Genomic DNA, 20,769 nt, shown 5'->3' on the forward strand with positions numbered 1-20,769 from the left:
CACACACTTACCATGTTCGCCCTCCATGGACCAGGTAACAGCCAAGAGTCCTGCCAGCTCCCTTCATCTAGGGTAACGAGCTTTGGAATCTGGTGACAGGGCATAGGCCATTGTGCCACTGTTCTCCAAAGCCACTTCTGTCCCTTCCCTGGCCCTCATGCCACTTTCCTGCCCCAGAGTTCAAACAGAAGGAAGAGTGTACCATCCGTGGCCGGAGCTTGATACAGATCAGCATCCAGGAGGACCCCTGGAACCTCCCCAACTCCATCAAGACCCTCGTGGACAACATCCAGCGATATGTGGAAGGTCAGTGGGTGGGGAGATGTCCTGCCAAGGTTCGTGGCTGTGGATGTGGACTGTGACCGACCCTGGTTGGGCCCATCTCAGGCCCCATGTATCCACCGCCAGGGGTAGGGTAGGAACAGCAAGTGTCCATCCTCAGCTGAGGTCTTGCCCCTGAGGTAGAAGTCTGTGTGACCTAGTAATGTCCTGCTTTCCAAACGTGAAATTGGTTAAGGGTGTGGACTCTGGGCCAGATTGCCAGGGCTTGCATCCCATCTCCCCCACTGCTGGCTGTGTGATCCTGCCATGTTTCTTGACCTCTCTGGGCCTTTCTTTCATCACTCTCCCTTGATGTTGTTGAGGATAAATGAATCAGTACAAAGCAAGGCCTTTGGACACTGCCTACCACTGGCTCATCCTCAGTGGGTGGGTGTCCTGCACCTGCTCTTGCTGTTACCACGCCAGCCCCAGGTGCCTCTCACATGGCTTCTAGAAATGGCCTCATGCTTGAAGGTCCTTCAGATCTTTCTTGCAAGACTTTTCAGGGTCGTAGAGCATCTCTGAAGGAAGATGGCTGAGTTTGGCTCTCTGAGGAGGAAGTGAGAGCCTGAGGGTGGGGCTGTGACTTGTGCTGGTTTTAATCTCTTCAGTGGGGACAAGGGGACAGATAATGCTGGCAGGTGGGCTCCACTCCCTGTATGCCCGGGGCTCCCTGGAATTCACCCATGCTCAGTAAAAGCTCTCCGGGAGGCCCAGCTTTAGCTTAGCCAGAGCGCCTGTGTGGCCGCAGAGCCAGTCCGTCGCTGCCGGTTCAGTTATCTCCTCTCCACTCCATTCTCCTCCTTCCAGATGGGAAGAACCAGCTGCTTCTGGCCCTGCTCAAGTGCACAGGTGAGACTCCGAAGGGGCAACTGTGGCCACATGTGCCACATGCACCCAGGTGTGCCCCGCAGAGGCCCTGGCAGTGGGTGTTGGGGACCCCTGCCCAGGAGGCCTCTTGAGCTGGCCATGGTTGGCTCTTCCATGGCCTGTCAGGCCCTGCACTGGGGAGCACAGCCATGCCTTCCCCTGGTGCCCAAGGGACTAGGACATGGGGTGAGGGCTGAGGATGGCAAGGCTCGTTGTCACAGAGCCCCGGTCCTGGCAGGCACTGGAGGATGGGGCTGCAGGGGCCTGGGCGTCCTGGAGAGTCCTCTGTCCCTCGCCTCCCAGAAACTCTCAGCCAAGGGGAGCTACAGTAAGACCGAGGTCACAGTAGGTCACTGAAAACCAGTTGGCCAGAAGCCATTGTTTTGTGGACAATAATCCTTCCGAAAGGCCGGGGCTCTGAATGGCGGACTGGCTGAAACTGGCTGGTTCTGCGGCCCATGTGGGAGTCAGGGACAGGGCAGGGAGGAAGCTGGGTGGGGAGAGAATGCCGTTCTCCGGCATGGAGAGTGGCCCGGTGCCTTCCTAGCGTGGCTTCGCTGGCATCCAGTGGCCCGCGTTCAGGGCGGCTTGGGAAAGGCCGTTGTTTCCTGAGGTGGGAGATGGTTGTGCTGAGAGAGGTGTGGCTTGGGCACACTGGCTGCTGGTGGAGCGTTGCTTTTTGCAGAACTGTCTTGGCAGCCAGGGTGTCCACTGAGATTGAATTTGGGGCCCTTTGCGGGGGTGGCAGAGCTGTGGGCCTGGGTCTGGGTGTGGCCTGCTGATGCTGAGGAGCACGTGCCCACCGAGCCCCCTGCATCTCCAGATGCCGAGCTGCAGCTGCGCCGGGACGCCATCTTCTGCCAGGCACTGGTGGCTGCTGTGTGCACCTTCTCCGAGCAGCTACTGGCTGCCCTCAGCTACCGCTACAACAACAACGGCGAGTATGAGGAGAGCAGCCGCGATGCCAGCCGCAAGTGGCTGGAGCAGGTGGCGGCCACGGGGGTCCTGCTGCACTGCCAGTCCCTGCTCTCGCCAGCTGCTGTGGTGAGTGAGTGAGTGGCAGGGCCTCGTGGGCCACCTGCTGTGTCCCTGTGGGCAGAGAGGCACCCCTGCCTCAGCTCCGCTGGCCGAGTCTTTCATGTGGTAGCTGTTTCCTGAGCACCTACTGTGTACTGCCGTTAGTGGAATTGGGGCCTGTTGGCAAACAAAGCAGAGTCCTTCCACCCAGGGACCTTACGTCCTGGTTGGTGGGAGTGAGAACTGAACAGATCAGTAGACTAGTGACTCTCAGGCAAGGACAGCTTTACCCTCCAGGGACCTTGGCAACATCTGGAGGTTTCAGTTGTGTCGGAGCTGGGGGCTGGGAGAGGAGGGACTGTAACCGGTGCCCAGTGTGGAGAGGCCAGGGAGGCCCTTACGCATCCTGCAAGGGCCCCCAGTACGAGTGTCTATGGTTATGGGCCACTGTGGAGGCCCAGCTGGGGGCTGGAGAGAAGCACGGCCTCACAGCGCCCTCTGCTGGCCACCACTGTGACAGGTGAGTGCCTGACTGGAGATCAGTTTTCCCTGAGCTCAGAGGAAGCACAACCTGGGCCCAGAAAGGCTGCTGGATCCTAGCTCTTGCAGTCCCCTTCTTAGAGCTGGACACTAGTGTGTGTGTGTGTGTGGCTCACCATCTGGCTGGGGGAGCAGACAGGAGGAAAGGTGGGTGGAGGCAGGCAGGGAAGTGAGGCAGAGCAATCAGAAGGCTGGGGAGGCCTGGGATTTAAGTGGCAGAGCCAGCCTTGCAGCCACGACCTTTGCTAGCCAGGTGAAGCGGGGCCAGAGGGCTCAGGCACTGGGTGGGAGATGAGGTTGGTGGGGCCAGAGCTGTGGGGCTGGGCTCCATCCTGTGCCAGAGGAGGGCTTGGAGGCACCAAGGCGGGCGAGTAATGTGACTAGGGCTGAGTTTTTAAAAGAGAGCTTCGAGTTGGCACGGGGAGGGCTGGAGGGAAAGGATGGCGGGAGGGGCCCCTCCAGCGTGGGCCTGGTGAGATCCCTGGATTTGGGTGCTGGCCAGGAGCTGGTGGCTGGCGTGTGGGGCTGGAGAATGCCCTGTGGGCCCTCCTGTTGCACAGGTCGTGGCTCATGCACAGGGTGAGGGAACAGAGAAACAGGAAAGCCCTTGATGTTTGGAGCTGGGAGAGATAGGATGGAAGGTGGGCGGTAAGGAAGGAAGTAGAGACTGGTATTTGGTTGGGTTGGGTTAGAAGTGGATGCATTAATAGCCAGCTGTGGTGGTCCCAGTACAGCAGGAAGTGGTTTTACTGGGGCCACTGAGCACATCAGAGTGGAGGTGGGTTTGGACCCTTGGAGGTACAGGACAGCCACAGAGCAGCCATGATTGCATGTGCAGAACCACACTCAGGGCCTGGCATCTCATGGCCCTCGGCCAGGTTCTAGAGCTGGGTCACAGGATGTTGAAGCGAAAGCCCAGGGCATGGCTGGCACCTGAGCCACTGTGTCTTCTTCCTGCAGAAGGAGGAACGGACCATGCTGGAGGACATCTGGGTGACCCTGTCAGAGCTAGACAACGTCACCTTCTCCTTTAAGCAGCTGGACGAGAACTATGTGGCCAGTGAGTGATGCCTCTCACCCCTGCATTTGGGGGTCTCAAGGGGGAGAGGCTGCCTGACCCTGCCCTGCCTCCAGGGCAGCTGTTTAGGGTTGACCAGACCAGCACCGCCAGCCCCACGGTCCCAACAGGAGTCTCAGAGCTGACCTTCAGGGTCCATGTGGAAGAAGCTTCTTATTGAAACCCAGTCATTGCACACAGCTCGTAAGAGAAGCACAGTCCATTCTTCGTAACACTTTGCCCAGAAGATGTCTTTCTTTGGGGTGAACACTTGTTTGGATTTTTAAGGGCTTATAGCATAATTAGCTAGGATTCTGTAGTCTTTTCTTCGCTCCCACATTTCCTCCCACTCCCACCTATTCATCCATCCACCCTTCCACATCCATTCATCCACCCATCTACCCACCCATCCACATTCATCCACCCATCCATCCACCCTTCCACATCCATTCATCCATCTGTCCATCCACCCATCCATCCATCCATCCACCCTTCCACATCCACCCACCCATCCATCTCCTCTTCCATATCCATTCATCCATTCACCCCTCTACCCACCCATCCACCCATCCATCTATCCATCCACCCTCCCATCTACCCATCCATCTGTCCATCCACCCATCCACCCACATGTCCATCTGACTACCCATCTACGCATGCATCCAGAACAAGGAGCACATGATTTGCATCCAGCAGTTTTGGGTTTTGGCCCCAGCGTCAGGCTTCTGGCCTCCTGGAGCAACAATCTAGCCTAGTGGGTCTCATTCTGGTTACACTCCAGAATCATCTGGGGAGCTGTTCCAAGATACTGAGCCCCCATCCCTGGCCATATCGACTCAGTGTAGGGGCTGGGCTGGGCCCTGGGTCCTGGCCATGTATGGGCAAGAACCCTGGGCTGGCTTCCTACACAGTGCTGTTCCCGGTGTGGCTCCTGGGCCAGCAGCAGCTGGGAATTGGCTGGAAAGAGTGGTTCTCAGACCCCCACCCAGACCTCTGGGGCAGAGCCTAGGCATCTGTGTGCCACAGCCCCATCCAGGGGACCCCGAAGCTCAGAGTCTGAGGAGCACTGCTCCAGAACATGCTTTTCGTCTTCATTTCACTTCGCCAAAAGCACTGTTAGAAGCTGGGTGTGGTGATGCACGCAGAAGTCCCAGCAGTCTGGGAGGCTGAGGCAGGAGGATTGTGGGTTTAGTGACTTAGCAAGACCCTTTCTCAAAATAAAAAACAAAAAAGGGCTGGGGGTGTAGCTCAGTGCCATGGCCCTGGCTTCTATCCCCAGTACCGCTTACACTTACACACTCACACACACACACACACAGAAACTCCAAAACCATTTTTTCCTAATTGCCATATTGCCTTGAATTTTTTTTGGTACCCGGGATCAAACTCAGGACCTTGTGCTTTCGAGGCAGGCTTGGTGCCACTGAGCTAGAGCCCTGGCCCTGCCTTGAAATTTTAATGCTACCAGTATCCTATGTGTCTTTTATGTACCGTGCATCTGTGCTTTTTATGTAAAAAGAGTAAGTTTTCTTTCCCACACTCTCCCTCAAGAACCAATTTTCACCTGCTTGGGGCCTTGTCACCCCAGCTGAGAATGTGCAGACTGCAGTCTGGGGGGGGCAGGTTCCTTTATTAGGCCCCCGTTTGAGCTGACAGCAGGAACTGCCTGGCTGTGGGCTGAGCTGGGTCCAGGGAGAAACACTGATCAATTAGTAATGCCTGGCAGGACACAGGATGGGGTCTGAGTGCTGTGACTGCTGGCCCTGGCCGAAGCCCATCTGAATGGGTGCAGATAAGATGCAGGCCCCCTGAGCGTGGCTTTTGTCCGGTGGGCCCCTGACAGGGAAGGAGCACCCTGGGCTCTGCAGACACAGGCTGCCGTCTGTCCTCCTGGGCAGCGGGCCGTGGAAAGGACCTGCGGCAGCAGGCGAAGGGAGGGCAGAGGGTGCTCTTCCGGGTGTGGGACGTCTGAGGCTACCCTCTAGGGTAGGGGAGCAAGCGGATCCCACAGTGCACCTCGAGGCAGGGAAGACCAGGGGTCTGGGGCTGCCCTCTCGGGTGGGGTGACAGGGAAGGCCCAGGAAGCCTCTGGAAGGGAGGGCTCCTCCCCTCGGGCCTTTGGGCTGAGCACGGTTCCCCCTTGTGCCCTGCAGACACCAGCGTCTTCTATCACATTGAGGGCAGCCGGCAGGCGCTGAAGGTGGTCTTCTACCTTGACAGCCACCACTTCTCCAAGCTGCCGTCCCGCCTGGAGAGCGGCGCCAGCCTCCGGCTGCACACGGTGCTCTTCACAAAAGGTGAGCTTCGGGTCTGGGGGAACCCCGGGGGGCCTGGGCAAGGCTGCTGAGCACCTGGGGACCCCGCCCCCTGCCCTCGCTCCTCTTCCCTCAGCTCTGGAGAGTGTGGAGGGGCCTCTGCCTCCAGGCAGCCAGGTGGGGGAAGACCTGCAGCAGGAGATCAACACGCAGTCCCTGGAGAAGGTCCAGCAGTACTACCGCAAGCTCAGGTACGCCAGGTCATGGCGGGCGCGGGAGTCGGGAGGCCAGTGCCCTGTGCAGGACAGCACGCCAGGGACCACAGGCAGTGGGGGGCGTGGGCCGAGACCCTTTCTGAGCACCTCCTGTGTGCCGGGCCCTTGGCCTGCATGGGAGTCTCACAGCCGTGTGCACAGCAGGCCGTGCTAACCCACTCACAGGAGGGAAGCCGATTCCCAGGGAGCCCCCCGGCCACACAGCCTGGCAGCGGCTGAGCTTTGGCTCCCAGTCTGCTTGGCTTCAGAGCTGGTCCTCTCTGCCGAGCCCGGCTGCTTCTCTCAATCCAAGCGGGGGTCAGAGCCGGGAGGGGGGTCGGGGCCTGGGACTCCTGGTCTTGAGAAAGGGATGTGGCTCCTGGGCCTTGTCCACGAGGAGGAGTGGGAAAACAGCCAGCAGATTTTGCCAGCGTGGAGCACAGACCCGGGGCAGCTTGTGAGTTCTCCAGCCCCTGCTCCCATGCCCCTCTGCCACAGCCCCCGAGCCTGCCCCTCCCGAGCCTGTTCCGTGACCCCGGGGACCCAGGGAGGCTGAGGACTAGGGGATGGATTGGTGTGAGGAAGGCGTTATCCTCCATTTGGAAACAGGAGAAAGATGCTTCTGTCCAAGTGCTGGCAAGAGCACCCAGCCACAGGACTTCAAACTGGCACCTGTTTGACCAACACTGTTGATCTGTTCTGTGCCATCTGCTTGAATGATCATTTGTTCACCCCTTCGTTCATTCAATATGTTCAAGAGGTCTTCTGTGGGCCGCATGCTGGCTGGATGCTTGCGTGGAAATCAGCAGGCAGCAAAACAAGTCCTGTTTTATCTGGCCCATGCCCTGTCTTGCAAATAAAGTTTTATTAGCACACAAGCACATTCATTGACATCATCTGGCTGAGTTGAGCGGGGATGCAGACTCTGGTTCCCAGGCCCCAAGAGCTCACTGTTTGGCCGGATAACAGCTTGCTGACCCTGACACCACACTGCTGTATCTGCCCAGGCGGTGCTGTGCTCAGAGGGGAGGCAGGCTGGGCTGGAGAGGAGGAGAGGTGGGGTTGGAGGAGCTGCCCCGCCCGGTGCTCTCCATGGTTTCTTGGGCTGTGGCTGCAGCAGCTGCGACATGGGTAGGGGCAGAGAGCACGGTGTGGCCCCTCTCAGCCCCAGCTTTCTCTCTCAGGGCGTTTTACCTGGAACGGTCTAACCTGCCCACGGACGCCAGCACCACAGCAGTGAAGATAGACCAGGTGCGTCCCTGTGCCCTGAAGCCTGGGCTGGCGGTGGGGTTCTCGGGGGAGAAGCCCCAGGCTCCCCCTCCAGGAAGTCTCCCGGGATGGCTCCCGAAGTGAGAATGCCTTATTAGATGATTGTTTCCCCACTCCCGCCTGTGCCTCTCTCCTTAACCCTCGTTGGCGTCAGGGTTTCTCAGGTTAGAGTCACAACCCCCCCAGGCCAGGTGGGGTCCATGCCATGTTCTTTATGTTTGCTTCTGATGTGTTGCCAAGATTTAGAAATCGAAAGGTTCCCCCCAAAATGGAAACTTCATTTTCCTGGGCAAATGGACAGATCTGGCTGTGGGGTCCACATTCCCAGGCCTTGCAGCTGCCTCTGCTGCCCTGTGGAGCCGCCTGGGCACCCCACACCACGTGGTCCTGGGCCTCCTGCTTTCCCAGGCTCTCACGGGCTGTGACTCTGACACTGGTTTTGGTGTGCCGGCCTTGGGGTTTGGAGGCTGGGGCTTTGAGAGAGGTGGCAGCTTCAAGCCTCTGGGATATTTGGCAGAATGTCACTGTGGACAGTCCGTGAGCCTCCACATGGTGGTCAGGGAAGGCTTGTCTTGGGGAGGGGCAGCTTGAGCTGATCATGTCAGGTATAGGTTTGGAGAGGCAAGAGGTCCCCTGTTCAGGCTTTGGTGGGAACACATCTGCAGATGAAGAGGTAAATCAGAAGGTTGGACATGTGGTGGATCCTGAACACCAGCTGGTAGGGCAGTGGGGAGCCACAGATGGTTCTTGAGCAGAGATTGTAGCAGTTAATTGGATTGTAAGCCTTAGAGAGGGGAGCTGGGAGGACAGGTGCAGTAGCAGAGCTGAGTGAGAAGGATGAAGGGGAGGAAGTTGGTGGGGGCCTCGGGTTGGTGGGGTCCCCCTGACCTTCTGGGCATTGGTTGTGCACCTTGCAGCTGATCCGCCCCATCAATGCCCTGGACGAACTGTGCCGCCTCATGAAGTCCTTCATCCACCCCAAGCCTGGAGCTGCTGGGAGCCTGGGTGCCGGCCTCATCCCTGTCTCCTCGGAGCTCTGCTACCGCCTGGGGGCCTGCCAGATCACCATGTGCGGCACAGGCATGCAGAGGTGAGCCAGGGGTGTGTGTGTCTGGGCTGGGAGTGCTTCCGGGAAGTGCAGGTACCCAGGACAAAGTGGCAGGAAGGCTGTGTTCAAATCCAGGTCCTGCCCCTGTCTGCTGGACCCAGACAAGGCCTTGGCCCTCCGGACCTCAGTTTTTCTGTCTGTGAAATGGGCGGCCAGTGGTCGTCGGCCCAGGAGGCTGCAGGCCCAGGTCACTGTGTGGCCCTTTGTGTAGCGCTGACGATACCTGGCTCAGCTCCATAGTGCAGAGCGGGCCACCTGGCCCCGGGCCCCTTCTCCCTTCCCCCTTCCGTCCTCAGCCCTGCTGCTTGTCCTAGGGAGAAAGAGGCCACCTTTCCCCCAGGCCCGGCCTCCCTGCCTAAAGCCCTCCCTCCCTGCGGAGCCCACGATGGGGCTCTGTCTGCCTACGTTGTCCATACTGTAGTGTGGTCCCTGCTTCATAGTTAGGGAAACCAAGGCACAGAGAGATGGACTCGTCTGTCCAAGCTCACAGAGCAGTGAGGTGGAGGTCTGGGGGCTGGGACTGCTCAGAACAGAAGTGGGCCAGGGCCCAGCGTGTCCATCTCAGGCACCTCCAGGCCTCCAGGAAGTCGCTGCACAGCCACTTGGCACAGGTTTCCCGGGTCCTCCCTGACCGAGGTGCTGGGGCCCCAGGAGCCCCACAAAGCCCCTGCCACTTGGTGCTGCCTCCCGGGGTGCAGACGGCTTTGAAGTTGGTACCTAGGGGTGGCAGTGGCTGGCGGGAGGAGAGCGGCAGGGATGTGGAGGGACAGGCCAGAGTGGCCTCCCTGACTGACCGAGGACACTGGGGAGCCGCTGCAGCCCTTCCCCGGCAGGGGTGGGAGGAGGTGGCCCCACCCTGTGCCACTCCACCTGGCCCCATCCTTCACCCCCACAGAAGCACCCTGAGTGTCTCCCTGGAGCAGGCGGCCATCCTGGCGCGGAGCCACGGGCTGCTGCCCAAGTGCATCATGCAGGCCACGGACATCATGCGGAAGCAGGTGAGGCCCGGCCAGGCACCGTGGCCCAGGAATGGTGCCAGGCGGGGTGCCGCCGTCCTGGAACTCCGTCCCCACGCTTCCCAGGTGCCCTGATGTCCTGGAGGCCCCAGGCCTGATGCCTCTTCCTTTCCAGGGCCCCAGAGTGGAGATTCTGGGCAAAAACCTCCGAGTGAAGGATCAGATGCCCCAGGGTGCACCTCGGTGAGTGGCTGCCCTGTCCCTTCCCTCTGGGAAGCCAGGACCAGGCCTGGGTTGGGCATCCGACTCCAGGTCTACCCCAGGTGCCCCCTGGTGCTCTGATGAGGCCCCACCTCTGATTTATGGACCTTGGCTTTGGGGAGCCACAAATATGGCTCAGGCCAGTACCCACCCTCCCCAGGGAACCCCCACTTTGGCTGGGGGGACCAAGCAACATCTCCAGTGTGAGCCATGGGGTGGCTGATCGGTGGGTCCCCTCCACCTGACCATGCCCTGCCACATGGACCCACTGGTGTCCCCTGCCGTCGCTGTGTTTTGTTTCAACACCCTGGCAGGGTCCTGTGGTACCTCAGCTTCTTTCACTCTGTCCCTTTTTGCCCAGTGAGTTTGCCATCAATATCTAACTACAGGTTTTAATTAACTTTTTTATTTTCAAATAGTTTAATGCACAGGAAGTTCCAAAAATAATACAGTTAAGTTACAAACTTTACAGGTGTGCTGTACTGTGAGACTCACTCTGTTGGTTTATGAACGAATCTGACTTAGGAACACTTCTCCTGGAATGGTGTTCATAAGTTGGGGCTGTACAGAGAGCCAGGCGTGGTGGTGGACACCCAAGATCCTAGCACTCAGGAGGCCGAGACAGCAGGATCACGAGTGTGAGGCCAGCCTGGGCTACACAGTGAGATCCTGTCTCCAAACCCCCCAGACAAACAACAAAATAAAAACAATAGCAAAGCAGGACAGAGTCCCATGTGCCCTCAGGCAGCTTTCCCCAGCCCTGACTGTCAAGGCCAGGACGCTGCCCTTGGTGTGATGCCGGGGACTCCCGGCCTGCCTAGGTCTCCCCAGTTTTCATGTGACCTCATTTGCCCGAGACTCTTTATTACTTTCATCACATTTACCCCACTGCAGGCACTGTGCCAGTCGCTACACATGGGAACCCATTTGACCCAAACAACCCATCGGCAGCTGGGGACACAGGTCCAAGAGTGTCCAAGGCCACAGAGCCGGGCTTCTGAGCCCAGGCAGCCCCGGCCTAACTACTAGGTCACTGCATGGCTCTGCTTGCCTCTGAGGGGAAGAGCCTGCCTCGGGCAGGGGACTGGGCAGCAGGGGGATTTTCCATCTTTTTATATCTAGTGAGCTTTTGGGTTCTGGCATGAATTACCCATTCAAATAACAGTGGAAATAATAATGCTGAGTGCCTTCTGCCGCCTGGGCCCCCTCATCCTCTGCTTCCGCCTCCAGGCTCTACCGCCTGTGCCAGCCTCCGGCGGACGGGGACCTCTGACGTGGACCTGGTTGCGTGCGGGGTGCGGGAGGACACAGTGGGCTGCGCCCCTCCGACAGAGCCACCTGCGGCTTCTGCCCTGGCCGCTCCGCTCTGCTCGGCTCCGGCTTCCTGCACTCTGCACTGCCTCCTTCCAGGACACGCCTGCGCCCCTGCGCCCCCACGTCTGGCTCATCTGCCCGGGCAGCATGATCTCCGCCCTCCTGCCAGAGGCCCGAGGGGTCTGGGGACCCACAGGGCTCACGGGTTGGAGCGGGGGCCTGGACTTCAGCCCTGCAGGTCCCACAGGGGACGGAGGGGAGGTCACAGGGCGCCCCAGCTCCCTGGGATGGCGCAGCCTGCACTTTTGAACCCCAGGTCCACATTCCAGGAGGCCACATGCTCTCCTCAGCTTCCAGAGCACCAGCCCCGTACTAACCCGCCCGGGAGACGGGAAAGCCAGGGCCTTGTCAGGAAGGACCGAGGGACGGGGCGCAGTCAACCAGAGGACGTCACTCACTGCCGCCGGAACTCGGCCTCAGCCCTGGGCGAGACTCGCTCTGACTTTATTTATATGGCGTGACATCTCTGCGGTTTATATTTTGGGTTTTTTTGTTGTCAAGATTTTTTTCTAAGTTGTATGATTATATATTTGACATTTTAAATTTCAAAGAGAGGTAAATTGTCTAACAGGACCAACATAAGGTAGTATTGACAACTTTACCCAGTTCTACTAAAAAAAAAAAAAAAGAACTAAATTATTGAAAATTTTTAAAATGTCAGTATTTTCTCTTTCTTAATATTAGGGTCATAAGTATTGCTCACAGGTATTGACTGATTCCTTCTCTGCCCACCCTCGATTCTCCGGCATTTGCTCGGTTTGGGGGCTCTGCTCTGGACGGTGGCTGCAAGGATTTGAGAGGCGGCCTGGCTAAGGCTGGGGACCAGGGCTGCTGAGCCCCCTGCCTGAGAAGCATCCTGCACAGGTTGGGGGGCACTGGGGCCACCTGGTGGTGGACTCTGTAATTTATTTTTTGGTGTTAACTTCTCAGAGCTGGGCACAGGGACCCCTCGGCCAGAGAGACAGGAAGTGGCCCTGCCCTCCTGGGCACAGGGACCCATACGAGGACCCCAGCCTCTACATCTCCAGGGAAAGATGGCAGAGGAGGAAGGGAGGGGATGTTTTGTCACCCTGGCTGGGGACGTGGGGTGTGGGGCTCCTGCTGAGGCATCTTCGTCCCCTCGGCCCCCAGGGACCACGCCTCTCGCCACCATGCAAAAGATTCCAAGAGGTGGCTTTGTCGCTGTATCTCACTGCAGGTAGAAAACCAAGGACCCGCTTTAGCCCTGCCGAGGGACATGGAGAAGGGCCCTAAGGGCCAGGGCGTCGTGCACTGGTTTACTTTAAAATGTACAGATTCTTCTTGTTAAATACCTGATAGATTTTTTATTATTATTAAAGTCAGTTTATAATACAAAGAAGGAGGCTACGATCTGCTTGTCTCTGGTGAGTGGCGTGTGTGGTTCTGATGGTTCCGATGGTCCTGGTGGTTTGGGTCTCTACTGTCAGGGTCCTTGAGCCAGTGGCCCCTGAACCGGTGATGTCACCACTCTGTGCCTCAGTTTGGTCCTTAATAATGGGAACAGTGCAGCTTCCCTTGCAGGGGCCTGGGCGAGGACTCCCTGAAATCACCAGGCGGGGCTGTGACTCCAACTGCAGACTAAGGGATTCTGTGTGGTGCTCAACTTGATTTTGCATGCTGAGTTGTTTCACTTGATGGTAGAAAACATGGCTGCTACTTTCCCACCAGTTCTCCACCCCTTCTGGGTGCCCTAAGTGTGCCAAGGGGTCAGGGTGGGTCCGGGGGTTGCCACTGAGTTGTCCTCTGCCCCATCCTGAAAGGCTCATTGGATAGGAAGGGGAGTGGAGTTCAAAATACACAAGAAGGGGCTTGGTTCCACCCTATCAGAATCCAGGCTAGTGTAAAGGGGCCAATCAGAAGAGCCCTGGGCCTGGGTATGTAGGGGCTGCCCTCTTCACCTGCCTGCCTGGGTCCAGCAATTATTATGAAGCTGCCCGAGTTTGCCAGAGAAATCTCATCCCCTGGGCTGGGGTTGACATGCAGACCTATTTGGCCCTGTTCCTCCCTCCTGCCTTCCTCTTTCCCCTTCCTTTATTCCTATTCCCACACACTTTGGAGAAGACTGAAGTCTATGAAATTTTCCTTTGGGTCCAGTTCTCGGAGGCCCTGACTGGGTTCCTCCCTGAGAGGCTTCCTCGTCTTTCAGCTGCTTTCCAGACTGTTCTGTAACACACGCTAGAGGATCCTGGTGGGATTTGGGATGCACGACAGACTGATGATTTGGAGTTATCTGAAGCCAGTGTCTGCATCCAAGGGAAATCTCCCTAAGAGAAGAGCTGTCACTTCTACCTGTGTTGGGGGTCAACAGAGAGGCTCTGATGTCTTCCTTTGGGCAGGGCAGACATTTTCAGAGGAAGCTCCGTCTTCTGCCCTGGGGGCTGCGGAGAGAAAAGTGACGGCCCCAGAAGTGATAGGCTGGCTTTGGTTCAGAGGTGAGAAGCGGGGTCTCTGCTGGGAGCAAGTCAGCCCCTCAGACTCAGTGCTTGAGGGCCTGGTGGGAGGGAGAGCCGGGTTGACTTCTCTCAGCGTGGATGAGACAGGATAGGCCACTTGGAGCCAGGGTACAGGACAACTCAGACCGGTGGACCCTGGTGGAAACTTAGAAATAGATGGGAGCTTTCCCTCCTTCCTGATGGTGTTATTACAATCTTGACTTAAAAACTGGCCGATTTTACTTCTGAATTCCGATTTTTAGTGTCTCCTGAAAATCGGGAGCTCTGGTCATAGCGGTCCACGGTCCCACCTGGCCACACAGCAGCTGGTGCTGAGGAGTGACTGCCACCTTCCTTCAGGACGTAGCTCTCCAGGGCCCTGCAGCCTGTGTGGCCCGCACGCTCATTACCGGCCTGCCGGGCTAGCAGCCATGTTGACGTCAGCTTGGGGAGAGCCCGGTGGCCGGGAGTCAGTCAAAGGCAAATGGTAGGTGCGTTCCCGAGCTATGGCTCCTGCTCCTCCAGGGCACCAGTAAGGGGCCAGGTGTCTGAATTCCTCCGAGCCTCGGTTTCCTCCACACAGACACGAGGACTGTGTGGGACTACTTGGAAACCATAGGTGGACAGGGTGTGCTGGCTACTTTATTGTTGCATCTAAACCTATTTATGTACTTAGCAGCCTCCCCAAGGTGCCCTGAGAAGAGGGACCATGCCTGTCTCCAATGTCAGCCAGTGCCAGGCACCAGTGAATCATGGCTAAGTTGAAAAGCTAGGTGTGGTGGCACACACGTGTCATTCCAGCCACGTGGGGGGCTGAGGCAGGAGGACTGCAAATTCAAGCCTACCTTGGGCAACCCAGTCTCAAAATTAAGAAGGGCTGGGGGTGTATCTCGTGGTTCCTGGCTTCAATCCCCTGTACCCCAAACAAACAAGAACCAGTCGGAGCCCACTAGAGCGTGGAACACAAGCCACACCCACCTGCAGCTGGAGCTTACACGTCCAGCCGCCTCCTCTGCTGCCCGGCTTGGTGGGCAGGCAGGGTTTGGCCTAAGACTTCTGACGTCAGACACCCTTGCCTGCCCTCGGATCTGGCAGGCTTCTGTACTTGCCAAGCGGCTCTCTTAGGTGTCGCTGTCTCACAAGAGGCTCATTTCCTTCTTCAAGGAGTGGAGACTTCACCCCCCCCACGGCCCTGAAGTTACTTCCTGGCAGGCTGCAGTGCCCAGCCTGTCCAGCAGGTGGCGCCACGGACCGTGCAGTGGGCCGAGGTCCCCGGGGCTCCATTCCGGCCGATCCGCCCGCTGGGCTTCAGACCTGGAGCTGGTTGCGGTTGCCACACTGGGGACAGCCAGCCGTGCGGCAGGGACTGTGTAGACAGTGGGCCCGGCCTCCCCTGGATTGGACTCAGGACCTTTTTTTTTGAGTTGCTTTTTCTCTATTTTTTCATTATTTCACTCTTTCTTGATTTTTGTCTTTCCCCTCCATTTTCTTTCTTAGCTTTTCTAGTTTTTCTTTGTCTCGTAGCAGATGTCTATGAGCTTGGTTCTATCTTCTGTTCTTCCGTTTTTTCTTTTGTGTTTTTTCTTCTTTTGTCTGCACCCCCTCCTTCCGGTCGGATCTGGGAGAAGGATGTGAAGACCCAGGTAAACTGTAAAGAGAGGCGCTCCCAGGGCTGCGCCCCAACCCCAATTCTCCCGCTCCTTTTCCTTCGGGAACCACGAGAAAGCGGTGGCCACCAGGGGGCGCTGTGGGAGGGCCGAGGCTCCCAGTGTCGCTGTGGGGGACGGGACGGGACGGGGCTGGGCTGGGCTGGGCTGGGCTGGGCGTTCAGGGTCCCAGTTACAGTCTCCTGATGTGCCGTGTGACCTGGAGTGTCCCTGTCCCCTCTGCACCTCATTTGCCCCCGTGTGAAAAAACAGCATCCAACCCAGCTTCTCTGAGGGACCAGGAGTGACACTTGAATCTGTCCCGTGTCTTGAGCCCTTCCTCTCTACCAGGCACGTTGCTAGGTGGCTTCGGACATCATGTCCTATAACCCTGTCACCAGCCCTTCAGGGCCCTGCGCTACAGAAGAAGAAATGGGGCAGACAGTTGGAGTGAGTGACTCGAGGCCACGCAGCCAGTGGTTCAAGCACTTGCCGGCCCCAGATGTGGGTCCAGGTGTTGGTAGCAGTGTTTCATTTGGCAGGTCCTGGAGAATGTGACTTTGGTCCTAGAACCTGGCAGAAAGGAGGACAGGAGGGGGGAAGGGTTGAAGAGGAGGTTGCTTTGCCAAGGACAGCACTGAAGGCTATCCGTGGGAGGGCAAGAGGGAGCTTTGTGGCTGTTGTTGTGGGTACTGCCTCAGGGCCTTTGCACATGTTGTTCCCATGTCCTGGAGTACTCTTCCCCGACTTGGGCTCTTCCTCTGTTTCTTTCGCTTTCTTTTCCAGCTCTGCCCACGTATCATCGCCCCCCACCCGCTCCTGTTGTCCTCTCCGTCACTCTATTTGGTTTTCCTGCAGAACACTTCCCACTGCCTGGCAGGCTCTGTCATCAGCCCCTCGGTCCCCGTCTGCCTCAGGAGCGGGGACACCTGTCTGGCAGTGACCCAGATCTTCGGAAGTAGGAAGGGCTTCTCCTGGCAGAGCTGTCTCCTGGGTCCTTGCTCTTCCCCCTCAGGACACGGAGGTCACAGGTGCCGGAAGGTACTGCTGACATCCCTGCTAGGAGCTGCTGGCCCCAGGCTCCCCCCACATGTCCAGAAGCGTGTGGCTGTTGCCCAGGTGGCAGGAGTGGAAGCTCCCTTTGGGCCTGGCGGTGCCAGCAGCAAAGGGCACTTGCTGACCTGGTTCTGTGCTCTGCCGTGGGGTTTGGTGATCAGAGCCTGTGGTCCTGAATGCTGCAGTTCACGCTGCCAACTTTTTGGGGTATTGGGGATTGAACCCAAGGCCTTTGCACTGAGCTACATCCCCAGCCCTTTCCATCCGCACCCCTGATGTGCATCTCCCGCTCCCCAGTGTGGCTCCCGATCCTGCTCCCTGCCCGCCCATTCTGCTCTTTTGTTCCCTCATAGGTGGCTGTGTGCTGAGCTCCCCTCTTGCCAGGGCTGGATGCCCAGCAGGAGGCCAGGGGTGCGGTGGGCACCCCCAGAACGCTCTTCCATCAAGCTTGGACCCCCGGGGTGTGGGGTGTCAGGCACAGCTGCTGGAGTGGAGGGGACCCACTGCTGGGGTTTGTTCCAAATGCCTGCAGGATGTTGATCTCCAGTGTCATAAACTAAGGGCATTATGAGGGCGGAAATGCAATCCAACTCCAGTGTTAAGGTGGGGACTTTGGAGAGGGATTAGGTTAGTTAGGATGATTAGGATGGAGCCCATGATCAAGTCCTGGTGGCTTTGAGAGAGACTGAGCAAACAGCTCACAGACACACTCATGCACACATGTGATGCCATGTCCTGCCTCTTTTCTTCCTTTTTTTTCTGAGACAGGGTCTCATGGCAATCCTCCTGCTTCAGCCTCCCAAATGCTGGGATACAGGCATGTGCCTCTAAGCCTGGCCAACCTCTTTTCTTTGTAAGTGTCCTGCCTTAGGTGTCTTGTTATAGTGATGGCAGGAGGACTGATACACTCACACTGTCGGATGTGTCCTCACCCAGGATTCCTTCCAGCAGCAAGAGGTTTGCAGACATCTGAAGGTGAGTCTAGGTCTGGCCCTCTTGACCTTGCTGGCGTCATTTAACAAATATTTATCGAGGGCCTACTATGGGCCAGGCCTTGTTCTAGGCCTGACATCACGTTCATGAGGTCTGCGGAGTTTTTATCCTGTTGGAAGGAGACAGATAAAAATGTTGAAACCAGGCTGGGGATTTAGCTCAGTGGTTCCGCCACCTGCCTTGCAAGCACAAGGTCCCGAGTTCAATCCTAGGTACCAAAAAAAAAAGAAAAGAACCACAAAGGGCTGTATTAGGTCAGGTGGTACAAGGGCCATAAGGTAATTACGGCGGGTGAGCTGTCAGGGACAGGTGTGTGAGCCATTTAAATGGTCACAGAAAGCTTTTCTGAGGCAGACCTTGAATGGAGACCTAAGGAGAGATCTGTGGAGCCATCTGTTTCCAAGCAGAAGATACAGCATGTACAAAGGCCCCGAGGTGAGCCCATTCCTGGTGAGTGGAGGAGTGAAGAGGTCACGTAGCGGGAACACGGAGGGCGTGGGGGCAGGACACGCAGGTGACTGGTGCACTTGGGAGTCTGTCCCACAGCCACTGGTGATTCTGAGCAAAGAATGCACAGATTTCTCACCTGTAAATTGGAGCAGTTGTCGCTCCCGCCCACCAAGCCTGCCCCTTGAGGAATTCAGAAAAAAAGCACTGCACAGTGGAAGCTGGACGATAAATCACTGCACTTCCTCTATTGTTTTCTGAAATGTGTGGCGCAGCAATGACAGGCAGGGACGGCTCTGTGCTCCGCTTCAGGCACGGGGCTGGAGGGGAGCTGAGAGGGGAAGAAGACGCTGCCGGCGCCCGGTAGTTGCAGCTGTGACACCCCCAGGCTGCACAGGAGGTGGGTCTCATTCCCGGGGTACCAGCTAGCAAGTGAGGCCTGCGCGTGTGCGGTCCACAGCTGCCTGACGACTCCCTGGGCCTGATGCACGGGGGCCAGCAGAGCCAGGCGCACGGGCTCTGCGTCACCCTTTGCCTGGAACACGGCAGCCCCTCGCCGTCTTCCTCCCGAGTCAGCCCTTGGCTCGCTCTGCCCAGGGCCGCCGGGGCCTTCCCTCCCCTCCCCTCCCTGGAGACCCCGTGTCCCTCCCTGCCTGCTCCTCTGCCCTCCCCTCTCTCGATCTGGCCTGGCCTCCTGGGCCCCTCCCTGGTCCTTGAGCTCTCTTGTGGCTCTGTCTTGGTGGCTCTGTCTCGGGGGCCTTTCTGTGAGCTGCTCCCAGGGGGACCCTGTTCCCAGCAAACCCTCGGGGCCCTCCTCCCCTTCCGGTCTCTGTTCCCGAGTCCCCACCTCAGTGAGGGTGGACCTCCCTGGACCTGCGAGCCCCACCCTTCCGGGTTAGTTTCTTCCGGGCACCAGTAATGACCCAGCCATTTGGGAGCTGTGGCTCTCCCCAGCAGGCTCCGCCTCCCTCTGCTTCTCACCAGGCCCAGGGGAAGTGCGGGGACCGATGAGTGTGTGAGTGGACGTGGGGCAAGGACAGATGTGACCGTTACCTGGGGCCCAGAGACTGGTGGAGCCGCTGTGCAGGCCTCAGACCCCTCCCCCGTCACTGCAGTTGAAATCCTCCCCCAGGACAGTGGCTGGGATTTGGGCCCAGTCCTCTGGCTCCAGACTCTGCCCAGGGTTCTGTCTTCATTGGCCTGGTGACAGCTCCTTAGGTGCACGGGGACAGGGTAGCTGGGCCTGGGTCCCCTCCCTGGTCACTGTGGCAGCACCAGGCTCTCCTGCCTTCCTGCCCAGACTCCTGAGGGCCTCAGTGGAGGGGCCCTGTCCCCAAGCCCATCCATCCTGGGGGCAGGTCCCCAGCCAGCTCTGCCCAGCTTGTGGTGGGGGCCACTGCCAAGTCCCCCTGCTCCCCTGAGTTTCCTTCCAGCATTTTCCAGGCCCAGCAGGCCCATGTCCTCAGGACAGGGCTGCCCTCGTTCCCACTGTGTGGCTTGGCCCTGCTGCCTGGGTTCAGCCCGCAGGAGCTTCCTGCTCACTCCCCTCTCCGTCAGAGCCAGCCCACCCGTCCCCTCTGTCCCTGCTCCCTGCTCCTTGCTGAGGAACACCTGCATCAACGTTGCCGTGAGCCCAGTGCCTGTTTCACAGCTCCCTCCTAGAGCTGTGGGCTGTCCAGATCCCGGAGCAGGGCTGGTGAGGCATCCCCGGGACAGGAACATGGTGGGGTTCAGGCTGCAGGAGTCACAGGGAGACCCAGAAAGCTTTATCCCCGGGATGTCCTGCAATATTAGACGTGAAGAGATGTCACACCAGGGTCATGGAGCTGAGGGCAGGCTGAAGAGCGTACACAGGACCCTCGGCAGAGAATGGCCTGCTGACTTGGAGAATGTAGTCATCCCCCGCGCACTGAGGCCGGAGGCCAGGGAGGCTGAGGTGAGGGTGTGGAGACAGAGGCCTGGGCCTAGTCCCTAAGCATGCGAGCTTTGTGGCTGGCCTTCCTGGGCTAGGATTTCCAGGCAAGTCCCTTGACCTCTGTGTGCCTCAGTTTCCCACCTGTGGCATGGGCTCACAGGGCTGCTGGGGGGCTGGAACACGAGGGAAGGTGAGGCCTCCGCCCAGTGCTGGCCCTGGCTGCACAGCCAGGGGTCCCTCTGTCTAAACCCCGCCTCCCTTGGGACAACTGGAAAGTGACCACCAGGCCTTTGTTGACAGGAGAGAGGCCACCCTGCCAGGCCGGGCCAGGGACAGAGTTCATCCATTTGCTTTTCAGAGAGGCGTGTTTATCTGTGTTTTCTACCTCTGTGCTCCAGGGAGACACTGGGGAGGTCGCCGCTGCCAAAGTAGCCCCACTCATCTGAGGAGCGGGTTAGGCAGAGCCAGGGGGTTCCTCCAAGCTGCCACTGCAGAAAAAGTGGGGTGAGGAGGAGGCCCTGGGCTGAGTGCAAAGTGGGGAGGTTCTGGGCCACACAAGCTCCGCCCTGGGGTCCCCTGGGCTTGGCCTCAGCAGCAGGGCCTGGGGGATCAAAGGGTGGCAGTTCAGAGGCTCTGACACTAGTACCCACTGGGGGACACCAGAAAGCACAGTCCCTGAGCATCCACGCCCCCAGCATGTCATCAGAATTGCCCCTCGGTGACGCAGGTGGCCTCGGCTCGAATTCCAGTTCTGCCATGGCTGACTGTGTGGTCTCAGGCATTGACTACTCCGCGCCTGGTTTTCTCAACTGTAAATGGGAATAGCTATGGGCGCTTCCCTCCCGGGGTCACTGAGGCTGAAGGAGCGGGTCTTGCTGGCAGCTGAGTGCCCAGCCGGGAGCGGGGGCGACTCCTGGCCTCACTGCGCTCCCCACTCCCACCAGACCTGGCCGCAGGCCCCTCCCCTCCGGGTGGGC

At 58.4% G+C, this 20,769-nt stretch overlaps 1 protein-coding gene across 3 annotated transcripts in view; it reads left to right on the forward strand.

Annotated features, from left to right (window-relative positions):
• Positions 1-20,769, forward strand: part of Prex1 (phosphatidylinositol-3,4,5-trisphosphate dependent Rac exchange factor 1) — a 192,304-nt gene that overhangs the window by 156,446 nt on the left and 15,089 nt on the right. For 2 of the 3 annotated variants that reach the window (XM_004858239.3, XM_087197740.1), the window contains 11 exons: positions 178-306; positions 1,132-1,173; positions 2,015-2,235; positions 3,709-3,808; positions 5,959-6,102; positions 6,197-6,311; positions 7,499-7,565; positions 8,501-8,673; positions 9,587-9,689; positions 9,823-9,890; positions 11,139-12,642. In XM_004858239.3, the coding sequence (XP_004858296.2) occupies positions 178-306; positions 1,132-1,173; positions 2,015-2,235; positions 3,709-3,808; positions 5,959-6,102; positions 6,197-6,311; positions 7,499-7,565; positions 8,501-8,673; positions 9,587-9,689; positions 9,823-9,890; positions 11,139-11,181 (1,205 nt within the window). In that variant the 3' untranslated portion in view covers positions 11,182-12,642. Of the gene's footprint in view, positions 1-177; positions 307-1,131; positions 1,174-2,014; positions 2,236-3,708; positions 3,809-5,958; positions 6,103-6,196; positions 6,312-7,498; positions 7,566-8,500; positions 8,674-9,586; positions 9,690-9,822; positions 9,891-11,138; positions 12,643-20,769 lie in introns of those variants that run through there. The other variant, XM_087197739.1, reaches the window with a different exon arrangement.

This window comes from Heterocephalus glaber, unplaced genomic scaffold, assembly GCF_053883595.1.
Source record: "Heterocephalus glaber isolate CG9 unplaced genomic scaffold, H.glaber_assembly_v1.0 deba00001673, whole genome shotgun sequence".
Taxonomy (NCBI): domain Eukaryota; kingdom Metazoa; phylum Chordata; class Mammalia; order Rodentia; family Bathyergidae; genus Heterocephalus; species Heterocephalus glaber.